Here is a 24,938-nt window from a genome sequence, read left to right on the forward strand (position 1 = left end):
CCCTCCTAGGATCATCTTCCATCTCATATTACCGGCCAGCACTTAAAATAAAAAATTTAAATACTAAATGGACTGCATATAGATAGCACTTGTACAACCTGAGCAGGACAAAGTGCTTTACAAAAGCCTCTCATTCACCCACACACACACACGTACTCACACACTGACGGCGGTGGAGCTGCCATGCAAGGCGCTGGTCAAAAGTTAGATTCAAATGGAGAAAAAAAATTGGAAAAGGCTGGTTATGAGTCTCAAAACAGGTTGTGCAAACACAAGTTATCATCCATCAGGCTGCTGTGATCTCTGCATTGAAATGCAGTGACAGTATTGGTAAAATTAGAGTGGGATGAAAATAAATTTAAAACAAAACATTAGAAAATATGGATCATGGATTTTCTAATGGCTTCCCCCCCCCTTTTTTCATCTCCGCTGACTACATTATTTTAATTCCTCTTAGATTTTCTTTTCCTCTCTCTTGATTCACCTTCATTCTCTCTCTGTATTTCATCTGAATAGTTTTCCTCCAGCCTCAGCTGAAGATGACTCCCATCCAGAGAGAGCAGGAGATGATGAGTGCAGCTCGCCTAAGTGGCTGCAATCAATTGTGATTAGTGGCTGCCGCTACTTTTTGAGAGGAGCACATCAAAGTTTTATTACTGAGTGTCAGAGTGGGTGAGATAGGGTGGGGCGGGGGTAATTACATTCTTACAACCAACCTCCTCCCCACTCTTGGTGAAGTCCAGGCTTCCAAATCACTGTGCAGTCACCACCTAAATCCACAATATGGGAGTGTTTTGGCTTTGCTTCAGCAGTTAAGACTCTGGCATTGCTGATTGGAATAAAACACTGTCATGTTTCTCTCAGGATTATTATTATTACATTTTTTGTTTAATAATTTCTGGCATCTCGCATGTTGATATTCCACAATATTGTATGTTTATAAAAAATAATTAGTACATCGTGATTATAATCACATTTCCATTTTCTAATTCTTATGCATATCTTGTTTTTTTAAGATGCATCTCATCATTATTATTTACTGTAACCACTGATGATCCCCGTGAATTGTCCTTTATATAAATAACTTAATGTTTAACAAATACTCTGTTTTCCACTTAGTTACTTTGTGTTATACACATTTTTGCTTGATTAGAATTTTGATTAAATATAATCTAACCAGCAATGAGTAGCTTCATAAGTTTGGCTTCAGTGCATGTGATTTACTTGCAGTCTGAAACAGTCATGTAGAGCAAAATAGATTTTATATTTTACTTGTGCAAGTAGGAAACTGCTAGGTTCCCTTCCACATTAAAACTCCGTTCAACTACATTTTAAAATTAACTTTGATGAAAAGACTGAAAATTATTATCCAAGTCTGCAGCTCTGTGAAGCTTGTAGCCTCTTTTTTAGCTCAGTGGTTTTGATTGCGGTTTTCAGCAGAAAAGCTGAGACAAGTTGGCAGGATTGAACTGGAGCAAAAATGAGTGTGAATGTTGGACTTGCTTTGTCAGGTGGCCAGCCAACTTCACATCAATGCCCACACTGTTCTCTGTCTGCTGGATGTCTAGATAGGAAACCGCTTAGCAACATGTTAGCACATAACAACATGATAAGACGATGATGTATCAGGGCTCTGTTGCTTTGAGTGGGTTCTGACCCCAAGTGGCATAAATCACTTCACCTCCAGCTGTAAATCCAATAAAAATGCTTCTCACATTTAAAGATTGATGCACAATAAGTGCTGCTTGAAATACCAAGCAAGGGTGACTTGAAAAGACGTGTCTATCTCAGCCAGCCTGTTCCAGTTGGATTCCCTCCTGCTGTTTCTACTTGACATTAACATACCCCTTTCAAGTGTGAAGATGATCCAACAGTTACCTCTTGTTAAAGATCCTGGTAACAAGCAAAAACAGATCACTTCTGATTCAAAAAGAGCCAAAAGCTTTGGTATGAGTGCTGACATGACAGTAAGGCAGTGTGTGGTATGTTTCACGTGGCTTGCATGTGGTGTAGATCACAGGATTTTTGATCGTCGAGGATAAGGTAAGACACTGCTGTCTACTCATGCTTGTGCAACAAAAACACTGCTGAAGCTCCGTCACTCATTCATTTTCAATGGGTTGTTTTTGTAAATTATGAGCCCCACATGACTCCAATTTTTTAAAAATAACTGATTGATCACAGTAAAGTCAATTGCAATTGCATTTTTCTTGCAATATCAATTATTTGAAATTATAATCAAGTCAAATTATGTCTCTTTGCTAGGTCCGATCATGGGAATATTTTACTTTATTTTCCTTTCATCCATATTGCCTCATTAAGCTGTTTTCATGTAAAGCCTTTTAGCCTGAACCTTGCTGACCTTAAGTGGACAGATCATCCACTGCTTAAGAAGCTGCAACTATTCCCTTCCTCCGCAGGGGAACAAGGGCAGCATTTGAGCATGAGTGCCCAAGTGTTCCTCTTAGCTTTTTAAACAAGAGACCATTTAGATGTGTATTTGAAGAAAATACTCCCTTTGCTTTAGTAAGTATGTTGAAAAAGAATAAGAAGGATAAGTCAGCCCAAATTGTTAACAAAGCCATCAAGAAACCAAAAAAGATCTTGACTAAAATGTAGAATTGCATGTTAGAGTCCCACCATTTCACTAATTGAGCTTTATTGTTATTATTATTATTATTATTATTATTATTATTATTATTATTATTATTAAGCAAGAGATCTAAGATCTGTGTTAAGTCTCTATTATATATCTACTTCATTAATGCTACAAGGCAAAACTGTTTTGCACATATAAAGTAAAGGTAACAAGCGTGATGAAAGCTGTTTAGTATCCAGATAAATTCATTACATTTTAAATTAAATAAATGTGGTCAATCTGATAGGAGAAATTTAAATATTTGCTTATAATGAAAGGTTGGCCTATAGACATCTCATAATGATAATAATGAGCCTTCTAATTATCAACAATTAGGAATTCATTCTAAATTATATATATTTGTGCATTTCAAAGACTTTGGGTGTCAGTCAAGTCTGTTATGTCAAATATAAAAATGTACTTCCTGCTTATTCAATTCAATTTAATTCAATTTTTATTTATATAGCGCCAACAAAAAGTCAACTCAGGGCACTTGCCACATAGAGCAGATCTAGACTGTACTCTTTAATTTACAGAGACCCGCCTGAGCAAGCACATGCAATAATAATACTATAATGAAAATTATAATACTGGCTAATTGGATTTAGAAATTTATATTATTAATATTAATGTAATTGAAAAAAAAAGCTACAATTAGTAAATCTCACAGCCATAACATTAGCTATTGAAAGAATTGTGCCTGAAATTGAGTGACAGAAATGTATGTGATATGTTGCTCAGAAACATATTGCAGTTTGAGCTGCAATCTATCAGCTGAGTGTTCACTTCTTCTTCTGATTCTAAATAGAGCACAGCAGTTTTCCTTTAAAACAGGTCATTGTGCTGTGGCAACACGTTCTCACTTCCAACTCGTCACATATGGAGGCTCGGTCAGGACCCCCTAGCGTCACTTTTCAATGCACTGGGTACCCCTTTAGCGTTAGCAGTGACTGTTAAAAAATAATTATATTTTATGGTGTGACAACAGTTAAGGTGGTTGAGGTCTGGTTAGGTTTAGGCACAAAAACCACTTGGTTAGGGGTAGGGAAAGATCATGGTTTGGGTTAAAATAAAAAATAAAATAAAAACGGCAAAGTGGTCTTGAACCGTGCTCTGGGCTGATTTCCAACTTTCGGCCAACAACATCGCAAGCCATCCACCTCCTAATAATAAAGTCAGATTATACAGATGTCATGTGAAGTACGTCACTTCGGAAATGTTAATATGATACATATTACAGGTGTTGAAATGTACATATTCGACGCATCTGTGGTTTGTAGAAACATACAACGCCGACGTTTTATTCTGGTGACCAGGCTGAAATTTGTCACCTTATATAGACGTCATCGGTCTTATAGCGTCTATTTCAGACGTTGTGGGAGTTCAACAGAAGTCTATCAGACTTACACGTTTAATGTACATGATGTCAAAGGGGTACCCAGTGCGTTAAAAAGTGACGCCATGGGGTCCTGACCAAGCTTCGATATGTGAGGAGTTGGCTGTGGAGACATCACCATCTGTACCTATTGTTGGTAATCTGTACATAAGCATTATGTTTGTCTTTTCATAGAAGCAATGCTGTTGCTTTGTGCGAGCTGAACATGGCGAACCAATGTTCTCACACTACTTTTGCTGGTGGAAAATCTGTTAAGAGGAATATTCTGTTTATTGAAGGCAGTGCAGGGGATTACAGGATATTATAGCTGCTTCAAACTACACTACAGAAAAACCTTAAGGAGCACCCCAACTTTAGATATCACTTTACCAGTCATGGAGAGTAGTAGTCAGCCTGTGAAAACAGTTGTATAATGTCTTCTCTGGCTCTGGAGGAGCTTTTTGTTAAATCTGGGAAAATACCCCCTGATTAAGTTATCTTGGTTTGGGGAACACAAGACCACCTCCCAAAAGAGATCACTACAATCCCTGCAGAAGCTGTAGAGTAAAAAGCTACATGCCCTGCTTGTGAGTCAAGGAGTTTGAAAGATGTGGGCGTTTGAATTTGAAAGATACTATCAAGTTGCATTATAGGAAATGTATAAACCAATGTGCTTTGATATTGACCCATATTAAGAACTAAAAAATATATTTTCTTATTCTTTCTTTTGCAGGACCCCCATTTTAATGGATATGGAATAATCGTTATTGAGTGGTGTCTTTCAGCATCTGGAGCAATGCCGTAAAGATGCGTAAAACTGCGGTGCAACACATCTCTCTTGTGAATCTCACATTTGAACTTGATAAAATTAACAGAACTGAAGAGCGCATCAGAACTGCTTTGGTTGGACATGAAGTGTAGTAGTAGGATGACTAAGCAGTGACCATGTCAGGTTACTCTGCATGTAACTACAGCCAGTTTTCAAAGCACTCCTTCCTCTCTCTCTCTCTCTCTCTCTCTCTCTCTCTCTCTCTTCGTCTTTACTCTCTCCTGCTCTCCATCTCACATTCACGAACAAAATCCACCGCTGCTGATTTCAGACGAAGATGGCAGATGTGATATTTTGAAGGGGGCAATTTTGTTTTGAGGCAGCTTGGTGGAGGCCATGTCATAATGAAACAGTGCAGCTGCAGCAAACTTGCCTGGGAGGGATCACATGAGATCAAGGAGCTCCATGTCAAAGAACACCTTGCCCTTGACAGCCAGCTTGTGGGAGTCGGCTCACCGTCGCTCAGCACAACAGCAGATAAATACCAAGCTCAGTTTAGCATACGTATGAGGACTCTCTGCGAGTGTGCCCTTGTATAGTAAGTAGAGGGTGTGTTTGTAACGCCGTAAACATGACTAAGGAGAGGGTGTTGAGTGTGGAGGAGGGTCTGGCACCGCAGGGGGCCTTGGAGTCACTGGTGGATTAGAAAGTAGAAAAAACTAAGTCATGAGTGCATGTACAGTGTGTTTTTGCTTGTGCCTCAAGACTTTTACTGAAGAAAAAGGTCAAAAGATATAGAAATATTCTGTTTCAGAGATATTAGCTATTCCATAACATCTGGGGAGCTAATTATAGTGAACATGCAGCATAATGTTACAGCACTATGTGAGCATAGTATGTCAGAAGGAGGTTTTATGGTATTAAATGAAACACTACAAGGCACTCTAGGATGGGAATTTGCACATTTATCTTTACTTATTGCTTTAACCTTACTCTTTTGCTGCTTTAATTTCATTTTCTGTATATTCTTCCAGTTTTACCAGTCCTACATTAGCCGGACTAAGCAATTTTTGACCAACAGGGAGAAGAGAGATCTCAAAATTAAGTTGTTATGGCGAATATGTTAGCAAACAACTGCCCACTTCCACATCCAGCAGACACAGAGCAACATTAGTTTTCACTTGAAGTGTGTCTGTCCACTTGACGTACAGTAGTGTGCAAAGGTTTTAGGGACTTTGGATGTTTAGATTCTTATCCGTTATGCAATCATGGACGTGTCCAAATTTATTCTGCAGCACGACAACCACCCCAAACATCCAGACAGAGTCATAAAGAAGTATCTTCAGAGTGAAGAAGAACGAGAAGTCCTGCAACAAACGGTTTGGCCCCCACAGAGTCCTGATCTCAACATTGTCTAGTCAGTCTGGGCTTAGATAAGACAGAAGCAACTGAGACGACTAAATCCACAGAAGAACTGTGGTAACTTCTCTAAACCCACTTGCCAAGTACCATGAAAAACTGTGCACAAGTGTATCTAGGAGAACTGGTGCCTGTTTTAAAGACATTTGAAGTTATTTTTTGAAAGCATCCTCACTTATAGCACCTAAAAAATTTGCACAGTAATGTATGTAAGTCCAATATTCAGTTTGTTTAGACACGTTTTCTGAGAAAAAAAAATATCCGTTTCTTTATCTGCTAGATGCTCCATTCAACCAGCTTGTTGCTCATCTTGTCTGCCTGCTGTGTCTGAAAAAGGGCCTAAGAGCACTGGCGTCTTTCAAACGGTGTCATCACTGTTGTGCTTCATTTTTCAGATACTGCACTAGTGTCTCCCGTTAGCATGGCAACATCACTGTGCTCTGATCCACGCAACCGCTCCTCATTCGTTCATTTTGACTCGACTACTGAGGCACCAAGTTATTTATAGATCTAAGTATTATACCATTAAAACGTTATTCAAGTACAGTTATTTCTACTCAAACTGGGAGAATTAGATGACTTATAATCACCTGTTAAATGTATTTTAAAAAGGCATGATGTGTGAGATGTAAGATAACATCTTCAATCTGTATAACATACATTTTATACATAATGGAAATCTTGATGGCAGGTGACAAGGTAATTGGTCCTCTATACCTGCATATTTCATGGTTGTTGTTTTTTAAACTAATATAGCAGAGGTTGTTGAATGAGCTCAGGGATGGCGGTGATTTTTTTAAGTATTTATAAATGTATTACTATTATTCCAGCTGTAGTCCAGCTGTGTTCGCAAGTGTTCGCAAATTAGTCTTTGTGTTTCTGGCTATTTTTAATTCAATACCACCAAAAAAAACCTTGTGTTTGCTACTGGGTTACCTGTACACACACACACACACACACACACACACACACACACACACACACACACACACACACACACAGACAAATTCATACTTGACATACTGACTGTGTTTTTTTATATTGCCTTTGGGCTTTGTTTTCATTTCTTTGTGTATTCTCAACTGAAATCAGTAATAGTATGTAATCAATCCTCATCACTGTTGATTTTTATTGTTTTTCAGTGACTATTAGATTAGTCACTGATCTATTATCTATTATTTTTACATTGTTTTAAAAAGGGGCAGAAAGGTTTGAACTGATTTGGACCCTGATTTAATGGCCCGAAACATCTGGAGGTTGTTTTACTGCTGCAAGAAGATGCTGAACATTAGACAAAAGGTAACATCAATTCAAATATACACGGATATTAATTACTTACACTGACAGTGATGTTATGAAAGTATCTAATGTTTATAATTACATTTCATTTCATTTTAACGGGCAATGATAGAGTGTAACAATTTCATTAAAATTCTAAATAAAAAAACAGAACATCTCTGTCTCTGCTCTCTCTGGGTTTCCATCAGTTGTTGGACAATGCATCTTTGTTTAGTGCCAGTATGTGGGAGTAGGGTTAGACACACACACACACACACACACAGGTCAGGCAGATAGAACAGTGAGAGGATCAGTAGCTAAAACAGCGAACTATAGCTAAAATAACAGCTAAACTCCATGTCTCCACTCCAAACTTCAAACTCACCCTGTCCTGTGTACAAGTTAAAGTTTGCTTTTATATGACACACACAAACCATTACGCAGACTCTCAGAACACCCTTTCTCCTATAAAGTATATTTATATCCCACTAATTTCTTTTTCTTTTCCAAATACATTTTGGAGGAAACAGAATGGCTGCCTGGATTCACTCACTGGCATATTTTTTTTTTCTTACTGAGGAAACAACTGTGACAACTGCATACAGACGTCATAGCGAGGAAATCAAGTTGGACAGAAAAAAAAGCACAGGGCTTTGAGAATAGAAACTGTGGGTTACGTCCTGTGTCCTGTGCGTTGTCCACTGAAACATTTAGCTAAGGTTAGAGAACAATCATGGTATTGAAAAAGTGGGGCTTGGGCTAACCCAAACTCTAAATACACAATCTTACCCCGACCTTAACCAAGTGCTTTTAAGTGCCTAAACATGAACATTTATCTTGCTGTAGTTACCAGTAGTGCATATTGTAAGAAAATGAAATACATTAACAGTGAACATTTTGCAGATATGTTCCATATACAATTTTCTTTGTTATTGGCAAAAACATTTCCTTTAAAAATGTATTCACGAATGCAAATTACTTGCATATGATCACTTTTTCAGGAGGCAAGGTTAGAATATTATACAAACTGCTGAGAGCAATATAAACTCGGAGTTATAAATGAATAAGTAAACATATGTCCACAACAACCTCTGCACATTTTGTACAACAGAATTCTACTGTTATATAGTTACAGAGGTCTACAATATGTTTAATTCAGCACATGGGGGCTTAAAAAAACAATAAAAAAACCTGTCAAGACAAAGCACATAACGGTGTATATATCCAGTTGAACGCAGCTAATTAGAGCTGTGACACGATAATTGGGCAGGATAAGAATAAACACAACAGGTCATTAAATGTTCAGGGCTATGAGCTGTTTTTTTTTTTTATCAAAGCAGACACATTGAAAGCGAAACATGTTTGCTAGATTGTAGTAACCTCATTCTGAATTAATCCTGCAGCAGACATGTGGGTCAAACTTAATGCAGCTCCCATGAAGTACAAGTATTGAGAGAGAATATTAATTAATGTTATACAACTTGACTGCTGGCTCTATTCACATGCTTTGGTAAAGCTACACGTTTATATTTGTGTTAATTTATCAGCTTTAAATGTCTAAACTAATTTATAACTGCATGCAAAATGAACCGGTGAAACTGACATAAATATAGCACATGCATCACCGGGATTGATTTCCATGTCATATGATCACATCAAACTGCTTCATGCTGCAATCAAACATATGATATATCAATTACATAAAAGACAATGCTGACAGATCTCTCTCTTCCAGCAGATCATGTCTCCTACCAGTTACAATCTACTTTCTCCTCATATAATACCCTCTTCCACCCTGAAATGTTTACTGGTGAAAAGTATATGTTACATACACTTTACTGTAAAATTTGATGTCTTTTAACACTGAGACTGTCTCTCCTGTGTCCTTTTGTCTAATATGTTGGATGGGGAGTAGTCTGTGTTTCAAAAATGTCACACAGACAAATTCCTGTTCTCACAATATTTGTTGATTATATATTTATGTCTGTGCAAAGCAGCATGATGCTTTGCTATTAAAGCTTCCTCAATGCTCTATTTATGCCATTTCACCAAAACGGAGGCACAACAGGAAAACCTCCTGTAATTATGACTTGGGAGCACTCATACATTATTCCAATATTATAAAGTTAGCCCTGTAGTCCCACTGGGCTAGATACTTAAGCTTGAAGATCCCCTCCAGACATGTTTTGAGACATATAAAAATATTCTGCTCTGAATAATAATTTGGGTCTAATACATTTTTTTCCACACACACAAAAAAAAGTTGAATTACATCATTAAAATTCTTAAAATGACATCCCCTCCTTCTCCCTAATGTAAAAATCCAGAATCTATGAATATACAATAATGTTTCATTTCAAAGGTTTTACTGCTGGATACAAGATGTCTCCTACTTAACTGAGAAGTCTGTTCTCACTGTTTGTGCATTGGAGGCTTCATGTTTTCACATCAGACTTGTGTTGATGTCACAAATCATGCTTGTATGTATAGCTAACGTCTTAAACTCACATTTTTGGTGAGCACGAAGAAGCTTTCCTCCTTCAGCAGATGAATGTGAAAACAACCCTCTAGTGTCAAACTCTGCACATACATTATTCTGCATAGTGAAGCTCAAACATCCAACTGAAGGAACGATTTTTTTTTGTATTTTTTTTATCATGTTACATATTTGTAGCAGAGCAAACCCTGATTCTGCATCCAGGCATTGATAGCCACAATGTTAAAGAAATATAACACCTCCAAATCAAAAGTACTGTAGGGAAACAATAGTCCCATCAACTATAGTTAGATTGATGTTTGTATGTCATTTTGTTCCATGAGGGTCTCTCATCAGCAAGTTGGCATTGTTGCAATGTAAAGAATGACACAATTAAACTTGAAACAGTGATTGGCTGCTGTAGTAACAGCTTTGGTTGACACCTGGGTTCTTTCGATGTGGAGTTTACATGTTCTCCATGTGTCAGCATTGGTTTCCTCCAGTCTAACAAAGTAAATCAACCCTAAAAATGCACATTCAAGGACACAAGAACATAACTTAATGAAAAGACGACAGTAATGACAGTAATGTGACTCATAGTGATACTCACGCCTCATGTCTCTGAAGTATATTGTCTGTCTGTTGGGGTTGAGCAGCTGGATAACCGAGTCGTCATTGTTCTTCACCCGACAGCTGATGATTGCCATCTCACCCTCCACCACCGACACATTGTCTGTCACCAGGTTCTGACTCACCACTGGTCGGGGCAAAGACAAGAACACATATATTACCATGGTGTAAATGCAAAGAGACAAGGGACAGCCTTTTTTTAACAGCATTTTGGCAAAAAAAAGATTTTTAAATGCAAATGATTACAATAACTTTCAGGTGTGTTATTGGAAACCAAGATGGAGGTGTGGCTACATAAATAACTGGGAGGTAATATAAATGAAATCAGCGCTATAACAAGAGACAAAGCCACAGATTCAACCAGATCTATATACCATATCTCACCACATATAAAACCTTATTATAATTTGACAGTTTTCTTAAACGAGCCATACATGAACAAATTTGGATGTCAAGAGGCCTTTGATGTGTTTCCCCACCAAGATCACATAAGATAAATGTGAGACATCACAAGAAGATTGATAGGATACATTAGGCCTCACGCAAGAGGCACTCGTCCCAACAGATTCCTTCTTAAAAATGCATGTACGAGTGATTTAAGAACATTTGTGGCACTCATCAATGTTCTCACCGTAGAATTTTCTCTTAGGTATAAACAAAATTTACGAGTGGTCCAAACCTGTTGTACGTGTCATGAATAGATCATCTCTGCCTTTCTTCGCTGCTGAGAAACACTTGTTTGACTTACAACTATTATGTCCTAAATGGATTTAATTTGAGTTTAAATATGATACAAAAATTAACAAAAAAAACCCCAACAAAAACTGGTAAAACAAACTTAATGCAAAATTGATATTCTGTTTACCATATCATCATCATCATGGCTGCCAACTTACTGAAAGGGTTTTTAGATTTTATGATTTTTATGGCCATATTTTGTCACAGAAACTTCTACATTTCAGTAGTTCCTAGAAGACTTCTCTCACTCCTACAGCTGCCTCAGGTCTGTGTCCAGTATGATATGATGATGATGATGATGATGATGATGATGAGTATGATGTGTTGCAGCTGACAGTATAACATAATAATAATATAATAACAGTGTAGACTATAATATTCTCCTCTAATATCTCTGTGACTGTCATATCTTGACTGCCTCCCATCACGGAGTACTTCGCTTTACAAAAGATGTTTTTTAGCATCTAACTTCACGTCGAAGCATTCCCTCTTTATTTCTGTCAAAGTACAGAGCTGTTCTAATGACATGTTAGCTGGATTCATATTTTGTTATTATTTCAGATGTCCTACTGTCACTCCTAAATTTGTTCCATGTTTGTCTTCTAATTTCTGAAAGCAAGACTTGAAGTTGTGCAGTGTTTTCACTCTTTGGGAACCTTTTTGACAATGAAACTCGCCCACAAACAAAGTGGAACATGGAGCCTTATGTTGACATTTTAGGGATGTGGATTATGCAAAAGATCACATCTCACAAACGCGCACCTAGGAATAAACAGGTGACATTCATCAGGCTGAAAGTTAAGAGAGTTTGTTGAATCCCACATGGATTTTCATAATTTCCTCTTGTTGCTTTGTGCAAGAACAAATATAAGAGAAAAATAAGAAAACAAACAAAAGCTTGGGAACCCCTACTCCAGGACACACCTTTACAAAAAAGGAGTAAAGTCGATGGATTCATTAAGCTCAGTGAATGTTGTGACTTCAAAATGTTTGCTGAGTGTTCTTTTTAAATTCATTTTTAACCCACAATTTAAAGAACACACACCTTCCTATTCATGTTTATTGGATATGTTCTGTTCATGTATAACATAACATTTGATGAGTGGTAACATGCAGCAGGTAGTGGACCACAACCACTTAATATGTGTCCAAATATATATGTATATATATATATATATATATATATATATATAGAGAGAGAGAGAGAGAGAGAGAGAGAGAGAGAGAGATGAGTGACCAAGGAAACTGCTCAACAAGCCTGTGGGCTGAGAAAAATTGGTCACAGCCGTCATCAGTCATCAGCCACCACTTAGATTGCTGCACTTCCTTGTTTCACAAACAATATCTCTGCCTGAAGAATGAAAAATGGATTATTTCTAGGTCTCAGCTACGTTGACTTGAAAAACTACAGTAATAACATTTCAGACTTTGCTTTGGGGTTGCATCAATTGTTGTGGTTGACGGTAAGCCCTGAGTGGGGCTTTGGTTTATTTTAAATGAACAATACAAAACTTACACTTGGCAGCTTGCCAGTGGTGGCTACTTGTGATGTTTGTCCTGGGTGCAACATTTTTATAGTGAGATGCACAAGAATGCTCCCAGACACACTCAAGGCTACGTGGTCACAAATAGTCCGTCAAATCACCAGTTGTTGGAGACACATGTCACACTACATGTTGAACCAATCAAACCAACCAATATTAGCTTGTGGTCTTTCATGACCTATGTGCTGTCCAAAGGTGGTAAGGAAGGGCCAGGATTAGGGATATCAACTAGCATGGTGTCATGGACCATGTTACAGATTTTGTCAAACTAGGCAATAGAGGCCCCCAAAAACAAAGGAAACAAACATTATTGTCTTTCCATTGTCCTGGACATAGATTTGGTTGTCTTTCACTATGCACTATCAGGATAAAAAAAGCAATTACTTCTTGTCATTGTATACACAGTCCTGGCCTTTAATGGTCTCAGTAGATGGAATAGCCATCAAGTTTAGTCTCCGCTGTCAAATGCTGATTAGTTTTTATGTGGAAAAGGATCACATTGCACCAGCATCCCACTTAAGAAATATGACAGCTATTATAAACCAGTGGTTCAATATGAAGCTACAACTCACAAATGAGGTTGGGGGATCATTGTATTTACACTTAATTTTAAAGAGCTCTGCTTATAATATGCTGACAATGTGTTTCTATATGTTACCACATCAAATTAAGAGGCAGGGCTACATAAATTAAGCCACTTCTCTAGAATATACTAGATGTTATGGAGAGAGCTGCTGTTTTGCCGAGCTTTCAAGTTGAAGTTGAGAAAATAAAAAACAAAACAAAAAAACCTTATGGATAGTCTTTTTAATTCCCTGTTTTACTTTCTGCCTACATACGAAAATACATCAACTGCTAATTTGCATGCCTCAGTTGTCAAGCACCTCTAAATATCCCTGCCATTTAGGAGACGAGGATGAGGTAGGAAGAGAGAAATTGCATCCTCTGATACTGACAGATAAGGATAGACAGCTTAACAAACGAGATTCAAATCAGCATCCCTTGGTGGCCCAAACACAGCCATAAATAAATGAGCTTCAATGTCTTTAATATTCAAGACTGAACCTAATTTTTCAAAGATGTGCAGAGGTAGGCGGTAGAATGGGCATCTGGTTATGATAATATGCTAACACACTACAAAATGCTGTTCAAGGCATCCACTGAAGGTTACAAGGCAGCTGCAGGGTGCTGCAAGGTGTCTACTAAGTTGTGTTTTAAGCAAGTAGAGGTAGTGGGAAGGACTTCAAATGATGGCCACCTTGTCAGCTGCTTAATTGTTCCTGTTGTGCTGAATAAACAACTCTGACATGCTGGAAGATGGTACAGGGAGGCAGGAGGGCTTTACACTAATTAATGGCCAACAACAGCCATGTGCCGTGGCCACCTAGGACACTGTCAGAGGTCCCACAGAAAAAAAGCCTCTGACATCTTGGTGGGCAAACAAAGGCTGTTTAAAGCTGCAACATGAAGCTTTTTAACATTTCAGAATGTAGTTTTGGCATGAAAGTCTTCAGGGGGAGGTGTGTCAGAAGGCCACCGTGAAGAGCAAAAGCAAAAAAAATGTCATTGTTGATACTGGAACAGTTTCTTATTCACTGTCTCACACAGTGTCTACACAGGCTGCATAGCGAAAGCAGCATGTTAGCAGAGCAACAGCTTCAGTGCTCCAACTGTGTCTACACATGATGTGTTCAGGCACAGTAGGCTATTGAGTGTGTCCCCTGTGTTTTGGCAGCACTCAGAGCCCAGCACACAATCACTGTAGTTATGCGTGCAAAACGGAAGAAAACAGACTTGAAAATATGGGTGTAAAGTACGAATGAAACCAAATCCAAACTTACAAATGCTTTACCAAGCAACAACAATAAAATTAACACTGATACACGATTCTTAGTCAAAGAGCTAAACCCTGCAAATAAACTGGCTTCAGTTTTTTGACTTCAGTTACAGTGTGGGTGTTGCTTATTTCTTGATGATTATTATATTTTGCAAACTAACAGATTTTGTGCCGTAGGCGGACAATTACAAGGACAATTTAACTTGACAATTGTTTATTGTAACCCATTAATTCTTGCTGTTTATGGTCATTATTTATACTCCTGAAAGCCTAACTTGGTCTAGGAATAAAAATACATTTGCCTTGCCTCATTAATACATTTTTTGCAAGGTGTAAGTTTGTACAGTGTGTGAAAGCACTATAAACTTTTATCACTTTAAATTATATATGAACAAATATGATATTTTATAGATCACCAGTCATTCATTTGGTTATGACCATGACAAATGAACATGATCCATTGTTTCGCTAGGATTTGACTATCAAAGTAAGTCTATCAGAAATAGAGCAAAGCGGGGATTTAAGAAAGAGGGCCAAAGCTAAATGTGCTGATTTGTGACTTTGTAATCTTATGATCACAAAAGAAAACATTCATGTCCTTCCAGTAAACCAAATTATTATTCCAGAGTTTAAAAGGATCCTAAATAAGGTCAGAATATTTCCTTGTGATGGCAGAATAAATATTTTGTGAGCACAAGAAAACTCAAAATGACAAACTAAACACATGTCCCCTCTGTCCTTTTGTAAAATACAAGGAGAAGCTCTGTGTTGATGTTTTTCAATGGAGATTGGCTGTATTCACTATGTGCTTCTTCAGTAACTGTGAGGACTTTATGGGTGCTGGGTACTTCTAGAAGCCTTTTTGACAGCTCAACAAAAAATGTGATGCATAAAGTTAACCAACTAAGGGGCAGAAGAAGAAGACAAATAATTCCTTCAAAGAAAACTCTCCCATTGAAGGTTTTACTGAAACACATTTAGTTGCCACTGACAGTCCTGCAGAGCAGAATGAGAACAGTAGAAGATAAACTCTTATATTTGAAACAGACATGATAATGGTGCATCAGAGATGGTGGGTGTAATATATAATTACTAGTCTGAGCTGCACTTAGTGCATTCCTTCAAATGTTTAAATCTATCACTTAATTTGCCTTTTTCCATCGCAGATCAGCTGCTGCGTTTACACACAAACACAAAGGCATTATTACTGTCCATTTGTCCACTGAACAGATGAAGAATCAGAAGTCTAACAGAAGAATCTGAGCAGATAGTTGAGAAAAAATAATCCAATGTAAAGTGTATTGGAGGCATCATGGAAAAGTTAGATGGCAAATGTCTAGCTCAACCTCCCAACAGAGTTAGTATTCAGCAAAGCTTTAAACTGCACATCTTTTCAATCTCCAAAGCAATATGAGATACAGTATATTGTCTGGAAACTATCTGCATCCATCTATCCCTGGAAACCCTGCACTACATGGTCAGGAAAAAGGAATATATCACTGTTTTACTGGCCTGATAGGCTACGCAGTCAAAAACCACAGGGCCTTCTGGAAAATATTATTAGATTATAGGATGGCCTAATGACTGGAGAGTTATTGTTCACTGGGAGCGATAAAATACAAATATGATTTCCTATATACAAAAAGCTGCCAGCTTTCATTATTTTCAGAACAACATGAAAATCAATTTAGAGACTTGTTTGAGATAATATGAGAAAATATGAATGAACTTTTGTTTTATTTCATCTGTTTTATTTTTTATGACATTTGAGTTTTGAGTTGGCTGCTTAACAGTAACTTCTAACACGAAAACACAAAGGGGACAAACCAGCTCGAAGGACCATGGTAAATAAATAACTAATTGAACAACATTAGCAACACAGACTACGGAACAGATGGCCGTTTGTGGGCATGTGCAAACAATCTGACAAAGAAGAGGAAGTAGAGGTAACTTTGCAAACAAAGCATTCAGACCAAGCTGAAGCCCTGAATTCGGACTTCCAGGGAGCATTTTAAATATGGTCACCTCATGTTTTGGAAATAACTGAGTGTCTGACAATATACTTTGAATTTATATACAACTAAATCTCTGTATTTGAACATCAGATACAATGCATCAGTTACAGTCCAAACTGACCCCTGCTTATCTCTGCATTTCCACAATAATTTGAATTAAATAAAAATTAAAATAACTGATGAATGGGGCTGTGAATCAAACCTCAATAGTTTTATGGTACTGACCACAATTTGTCAGTTGTGTCAAGAATCAAGAACAGTATAATGTCAAACAGTGACATCCTGATTTATATAACGCAAAGTTATTATATAGCTGCTTAGTAAGCTTTTGAAAAAAAGTATAGTATATGGTATAGTATATATTTTGTTATCTGTACTAAAAAATGTATTGTATTGGCATTAGTGTTAAAAAATAAAATAAAACTATGCGCAGCCCTAGTGATGGATTAGTTCCAAGTCCTTATAAATTAAATTTATTGATACGTGGTGAGCAATAAAAGGGTTAAAACATGCTGCAAAAATAGCAACATCTTACGTTACATGAAGCTGGTGTTCAATAATGCTTTGAATCCATGTTTTTTTTTCTCTCTCTTGGTAATACTGTAGGCCTTGAAAAGCATATCATACTACAAATACAAATAGATAAGGTTAAAACCGTCAAAGTGCATCTTTCATGTTTTATCTAATGTCATGTACCTCTGATATTTCCAACTTTTTCAACGGCCAGTAACATATTTGGCCCATGGCGCTCAAAAAGGGCTAGATTTCTGCCATTGGCCATCCGTGTCAAAAAGTTGGAGCAGCCGATCCTAGATTAAATTTGTCAGACAATGACAACCCACATTGCACTGTACAAAGCTAGCCAGAGGCCCAAATTCACTAAGATTGCAATGAAAGGGAAAATGCCATGTTCCATTTGCCTACGCTAACAGCCATATGTTTCCATTTTATTCAATAAGAAATGTATGCATATTAAGTTAGGTCACACAGATGGCCACCATGACAGTGAGAAAGAGTTTCATTAGGAAACAGACCCCACTGTAATGACCCCAAACTGCATCAGCACATTATCTTGGATATGTTCATTGACTCACTAGATGAGGTTTTGCTTGTCGATTTTGTTTTGCACATAATGAATCACTTGTACACAGGATTGAAGGATAAAAAGGTTACTGGAAATATTAAATATTAATCCACACATCAGTCTGTCGCTGTATTTTTTCCCATCTCAGCTCTCCCTGTGGTGTTATTAGTTGTAATAGCACTAATATTGCATTTTTTATTAGTTCTATTGTTTTACATGCATTCATTCATACCCTGTCTCAATCAGAAACATGATGCAACACAAAGCAATAACATACAGTACTGTACATTTTCGTAATTTATGTGCTTAACAATTGTGTGCCATGCTGTTCTCTGCACTGCTTGTGATCATCAGAGATATTAACTTCCCTTTGACATTTCAAGGAACATGTGTATCCAAGTGCATGAACAGCATACCTTAATTTTCTCCTTTTTTCTTTGTGTTGCTCCTGCTGATAAAATGACAAATCAGACTTGAACATCTATGTGTGTGTGTGTGTGTGTGTGTGTGTGTGTGTGTGTGTGTGTGTTTGTGTGTGTGTGTATGTGTGTGTGAGTGAGTGTGAGGGAAAGAGAGAGAGAGAGAGAGAGAGAGAGAGAGACAGAAAGTATAAGTGAACGTGTTTGTCTTTTGCCAATGTCTGATTGCAGTCAGTCCTGTCTGATTGCATTTTTTAACAGATGTATGTGAACACATTTGATTGTATGTCTCTGTTTTGACTGCAAGGAGTTCATTTTGAATGACTGTATAAGTACAGCATTACTACCTATGAAGGCGTTTGTTACCAAAATAATGTTTACATGATGTCATACACAGTAATGATGCAGTAGATACCATACCTTAATGCAAATGTATTGGCCCACCCTGCAGCCAAACCTGAGTGGGCCCCTATCCGACAGCATTTTATTGGCCGAGTCTAAAAATGCATTCAGTGCAACAAAGACATAATTGGACTGTTACATCAGCTGATCCATCGCGGTCAAACCAGCCCTGAACCATGATAGATCAGGATTTAATAATGAATGAATCTACTTGTGTGAAGTGCAATATGAAGTGCAGCACACACCAGGCATTAGTTAGCCAACATCACACACACAAACAAAACATCAAAACTCCTGCCCTATGATAAAGCACAGCTGACCGCAATCCACAGTATAAATCACTAGTAGCTGCTTGATAAATCTAAACTACTCCCACAATTATTTCATCATAGAAATGCTTCACACTGCCAGGAACTGCTGGCTGACAGAGTCTTTAAACCTCTCCCCACTGATAAAGCACAGCTTTTAACACTCATAATAAATAAAACAAAATAAAATAATAAAATAGAAATGTGAAAGGATATGAAAGGAGCAGACGATAAAAAGCACAAACTCTTGTTAGAGAAATAACTGCATTAATCATATGACTGTATGATCAGCTATGTATGTGTAATCATATAAACTATGTTTAATCTACGCATGGAGACTGAGTTCAGCTGTGTGTGAAAGCCTTGACAGTGGATGACGCTGAAAGGACATGTACCCAGTAGAAAAGAAACTTAATAAGCAACAGTTTGTTTTTTGGACAGGTCACAGACATACATCCATTTGTAGAAAGCTACGACAAAGAGCGCATGAACATAACACATGCGCATAACTTTGATTAAACAGTATCACCCCACTCTTAGCGCATGAGAACAGCAAATACTGGTGACCACACTAGCATTATTTTAACCAATGTGGAGATTGTCATAAGTGACAGAGACATATGATGCTCCAAAACTTATCCTTGAAGGTTTCAGAACCTGTTGCCTATGTGACGGACCACAGCTGAACAAAGCCTTCCTTATCAAATCTTACCAAATAAGTATACTTGTGTGACAACCTATTTGGTATAAAATTGATCCTGTAATCTCATTCAGGGCCTCTCATTGCTATAGTGCCTGTGTGGCCCACGTACATGTACAATTTGTGTTACTCATTAAAGGTAGTTTGAGATTTGCAGATACTGTGTCTTTGGCATTTAACTACCTCTCTCACCTACTTCCTAGACCCGCTGACCTTTCAGCTGCTTCAACATTCTTCAAAACTTAATCAGTGTTAAATCCATACATAATGAAATCTCCAAAATTTAACACACAATCTCCAAATCTTCACCAAATGGGTGAAAAATCTGGCATTATTAAAACTTCTCCCTTAAATGTTTTACTACAGAGTAATCATTCAAAACACAACCGTGACCCGTGGGCATCTCTGCACCTGTCAGTGTGTGAGTGTGAAGGATGGGGGCAGTAAGCTTGTTAAAAGGCCTAATAGTAATAGACAGAGTGTATAAATACAAAGTTGTTCAAAGGCAGGACCCTATGGTATTGCATCCCCCTTGCCTCCCAACTCAGGAACAATTTATGAAAATTTGTCAGTGCAACTCTGAGTAACTCATAGTATTTTCAGTACTATTGGTTTGATGTGACCAGGTGGTAAAAATGGCACAAGACATTGAATAATTCTTATTGGTGAGTCTATACGGATAGACACATGCATCATTAGCAGTTCGACTTGGCTGCAAACGGTGGAATGAATTAAATTTAGGCTCTGAATTAGTGTCAGATATGTCAGCTTTAATTTACCGAGTAAGACATGGGAATACAGCTGTGATCGAGATCATCAGGGCTGGGTACTGTGTGAATGCCTTTTATCTTTGAGATGAGTTGAGTTGAGAGATTTGCTTCTAGAGTTAATCATCCAAGATTACAAACAGCAAGGAAACCTATGACTTTACTATTCAAAATGTATTTGATGCATTACTACTGAGTTGCGGTTGAAGTCTGTCATTCCAACCATACTATGTGAGAACAGAACAACTCTTCAAGCAAGGACTTACTGTGTGAATGCTGTGTTAGTGCAGACGACTGACAGCTAGAGGCAACCAAGAAAAGGTCAAGATCCTTGTATAGCCTGACCACTTCAAACAGCGGAATCCCTCTTGGTGAGGATTTGAAGGAGGCAGTTCAGTTAATTTGTATGTAGGCTACGACTGTTTAGAGGGAAGCTCAAAGAAAATAGAATTTATGGCAGATAATCCCATTGGTCAGTTGAGTGATTAGACTCACAATGATCCATGTTTCCCCAGTGCCTCATGTTAATACAGCAGCAATGTTGAATGCTAGTAATTTATAAACGTGACCTAGTGGGTCACAGGCATTATGCAAAGAGAGATGACAGTGGCAGAAACATTCAAAAAGTGTCTCTGTGGGATATAGTTTCACAGTGTTGTTGGAACCAAACGATTTAACTCAAGTGTACTTTCAAATAAGAAAATCTTGGAACTACATGCTTTATGTCAGAATTCTGTGCAACCTGTAAATAACTAACACAAGTAATGAAATTAATAAGGTTAAAGAAAGTTCAGAAGTTTGTCAAATTACTTTAAAGTCCAACTGAAATTAAATTAGCTTTTTTTTCTCTACTACAGCATATCAGCTCTGTAAATCCCTTGTGTTCTCCTTTGAGAAATTATAAGACGCCAAAAGGCAAACATTTATATTTCAAATTCTTTAATTTAATTGGAGTCTCAATAGAGCAAATCAAATCTTGAATCAAGCAATAACATGACATTTCATCATTAACAGAGCAGACGGTCACACTGAGCCTGATTGCATCCTGCTACACAAGAGCCACAGACTCTGAATGACAACCAACATTAGCTTTCCTGCTAAGTCACTTTTTTATCTAACTTACAAACATACACATGAACATATGTCTTGTCTTGCACCTTAGCTTGTTGAACGAGCCACCAAACAAATATTCACTGGAAAAAAGTACACTGCTAATGTCAGTTGACAGGCCAGATAGCTAAAAAGTTGCTAATCTGCAGCACATTAAAGAGCATGTAAACATACCTGAAAATGATGCTTTGGACCTGTTAGATGCTCTTCTAAATCCCTGTTAGCAACACGCTGTCTAACTGTAGCTACAGCAGTTTGTTTACTCTGTCGTTGTTACATAGGATTTAACACTGGTAGCCTGTCAGCTAACAAACTTCCGACATGCCCCCACAGCCAGCTGAGACAAAAAAAGAGTATATCTGATATTTTCCCAGATTTTTTCTTCATTCAAATAATACAAAACTATTGACAACACAACCAAAAAACATGTCAACATAATTTTTGACTGCAAAAAGGGATGATTAAATGATTTCAGCTGGGCTTCAGGAGTTCTGCACAAAAATTGAGACCCAGGCCTCACCCATAGCAACTTAGTTTGACTGAACTCAGCTGCAGAATTGGGCCCTTGACCCAAATCTATACTTTTGTGTTTCATTTCATCCATTAGTGGCTGTAAGCTCATCAAGCTAATACAACATGTTAGCTACACTTTGTCTCTTTAGCTCTTCCCACTAAACACTGTGCATTGTCTTGCCACACATGACATGCAGGGATGCAGATGATTTGTGCAGTCAGGGAGAAATAGAGGAAATTTCTTGATAAATTGAATTTGAAAATAACTGCTAAATACTAAAGTTTGAGTTCTACTGGACAGCAGAACTCTAATTACTCTACAGTGTTTACTAGCCTTTTACTGCTGCCACATCTTTTTTTGAGAAGTTATAAATTTCCTTCTAAAATCTGTTGCAATCATTTTAAAATTTGTCACAAATTATTCTGCAATTATTACAATTGTTACTTGAAATATTGAAAAATGACTTGGTTTATCATTATTACAAGAAGCTTACATGTTGTATATGTTGTTACAACAAGAAGATCCTGTTTAGCAGGTGCCCCCATCAGAAATCCACACAGAATTTTCTGTCTTTTCCATCAAGTTTTCAGTAACAGGCCTGAACCTTTAACAAGTTTTACCTCTTAATGCTTTATAATTTTTGTTGAGCTGCTCACAAACTTGTATTGTTCTACTATTAATGCTTCGTGTACCCTTTAATGTGTTTATGAGTTTTGCTGAGCAGTGAATGGTTTTATAGACTGCTGGTGGGTGGCACATTACAATGCATCATATGATGATTGTTTAGCATTTTGTCATTAACTGAAAATAAACAGCTGCAGTTTTTCAAATTCATAATCCTGAGTGGAGTAAATTAATCCTAACAGCAATGGGGCCATTAGTGGGGTTATAATAGAGGGGTGAATGTTTTCCCATTGCCATGGCCTTGAATTTTGCAGGATTTAAGGATTTGTTGTAGCGTTATAGCATTTTCTTTTCACATTATTTTTTTCATTGTCCAGTTAAACATAGTGGCATTTCTGTGATCCAGGACTTTCTTAATCCTCAGTGTATAATACTTGCAGTGTGTACAATATATTCATCTAAATCATAATCCAGGATTTGTATTAGCCTCCTATGTCTTTGGCTGATCAATGAGAAATGATGCTATACCTCTGAGAGGTCTGCCTGTTCCTTCTATACTGCCTTGTACATTTCAATATTCATCTTAAGGAACACATCTATCTACTGTGCTCAATACAAGCATGAGTCAAATTTAATCAAATTGTGTGAATGAGTCAGTGTCAGTTTCTTTGATGTCTATAGGCTATAGTATATTTTCTTCTCTTTATATTACAACATATTTCTCATGTTAGGGGTCGTCACATTATTAAAACAAAAAACTTCTTGTTATAATCAAATTAAATTGATTTTACCTTATTATCCAAAAGAGGAAATTACATTGCTAAATTCTTCTGAACTACCCAACTTCATGTATGTTTTTGTTTTTTACATTGACAGTTATCTTAATACCATCTAATCTCTAAACACCAGATTTTAAAAAAAGTCCAACAATGCTGTGCCGTCTACATAATTTATGATGTATCTGTCGTTTGTGTACAAAGTGTATAAAACAGGTGATAAGACGCAGCCTTGTGGTGCTGACACAACAGAAATGATTTTGACTTGATGACTATATTTCACCCCAAAAAATCATTTATCCACATAATTAGCTTGTTGTTGTCCCCAAAAGCTGTTTACAGAACAGCGTGTTAGTCTGAATAATTTAAAAAGCGCTGCTAAAATCAACAGAGTTATTCGAGATAACATATATATGTAATGTTATAAACAAAATAAAATAGGAGTCTATCGTCTACCCTGCAAGCTTTCTGATTGACAAACTGATAAAGATCAAGATGAGAGATGATGTCAGGAATACAGTAATTAGTTAGATTAGCTTCTCCAGACCTCTCCACAAAATGGTAGTCATTTATTTGAACTGATCTATTATTTTTAGCACAATCCAAGATTTTTCCACAGGTCAAGCACTTTGCCAATAACTACTAACTACCGAAACAACCCCTGAAAGGGGCTAGTTAACTGATCAACAAAATCAAGTTTGTCAGTTATACAGTTTCTTTATTTAGTTATATACAGAACAGACATACTGGTAATAACTTGAGATGTGTTCCTACAGTCTCTAAAGGTTAAAATCACAAGATAAAGTGATATGTTCTTTCATAAAACATGAAAATGAGGAAAATAAAAACACTATATTACTATATTAAGAGACAATTATCTTTATAATGAGTGTTTTAATAGATATGAACTCTTTTATTGGACTTCTAAATATGTTTTATTTATCATTTACAGTTATGAGCTCATCTTTTCTCATGGTGGCAGCAATATGCACCTGTAACTCACCCTCTGACATGAAGGAATTGAGACCTGGAGGGAGCAAAATAACAAATGACTTTTTGCCTGATTCCACCATAACTAATAATACATGTCAAGCACATCAGAGAGTCATTTTTTAAAGAAGCCATGTGAATATCAACCACCAGAGGCCTCAGTATAAAATCTGCCAATGTTTGTTTCTGTAAAGTTGTAATGAACATTCTTTTTCAGTGCCAATATGCTTTTCAGTCTGACATAGCATTATTCAATCATGTAATCCATAATAGACCAAAGCTACAGCTGGTGATAGCAGGATCCCCCTTTGAGATTCCTTCAAATGTAAGATAATGCATCTGACTGAATTGCTAATAGATCGCCTCGCTTTAAAGTGTCAAATAAACACACAGAGCCTTGAGATCTAGATAGTTATAAATAAAACTCTTAAATTATATCCACACTGCCACAAATAATGAAGTACTTTATATCTTTTGCATTTTCTGAGCACAAAATGAGAAGTCAGGGGATGAAAAAAGTTATAA

General features: G+C 37.2%; 1 protein-coding gene across 4 annotated transcripts in view; it reads right to left on the reverse strand.

Annotated features, from left to right (window-relative positions):
• The window catches only part of cadm1a (cell adhesion molecule 1a), a 416,956-nt gene that overhangs the window by 94,955 nt on the left and 297,063 nt on the right, over positions 1–24,938 (reverse strand). For all 4 annotated transcript variants that reach the window (XM_044370498.1, XM_044370499.1, XM_044370500.1 and 1 more), the window contains one exon: positions 10,566–10,712. In XM_044370498.1, the coding sequence (XP_044226433.1) occupies positions 10,566–10,712 (147 nt within the window). The remainder of the gene's footprint in view (positions 1–10,565; positions 10,713–24,938) is intronic.

Source organism: Thunnus albacares, chromosome 13 (genome assembly GCF_914725855.1).
Source record: "Thunnus albacares chromosome 13, fThuAlb1.1, whole genome shotgun sequence".
NCBI classification, from domain to species: Eukaryota; Metazoa; Chordata; class Actinopteri; order Scombriformes; family Scombridae; genus Thunnus; species Thunnus albacares.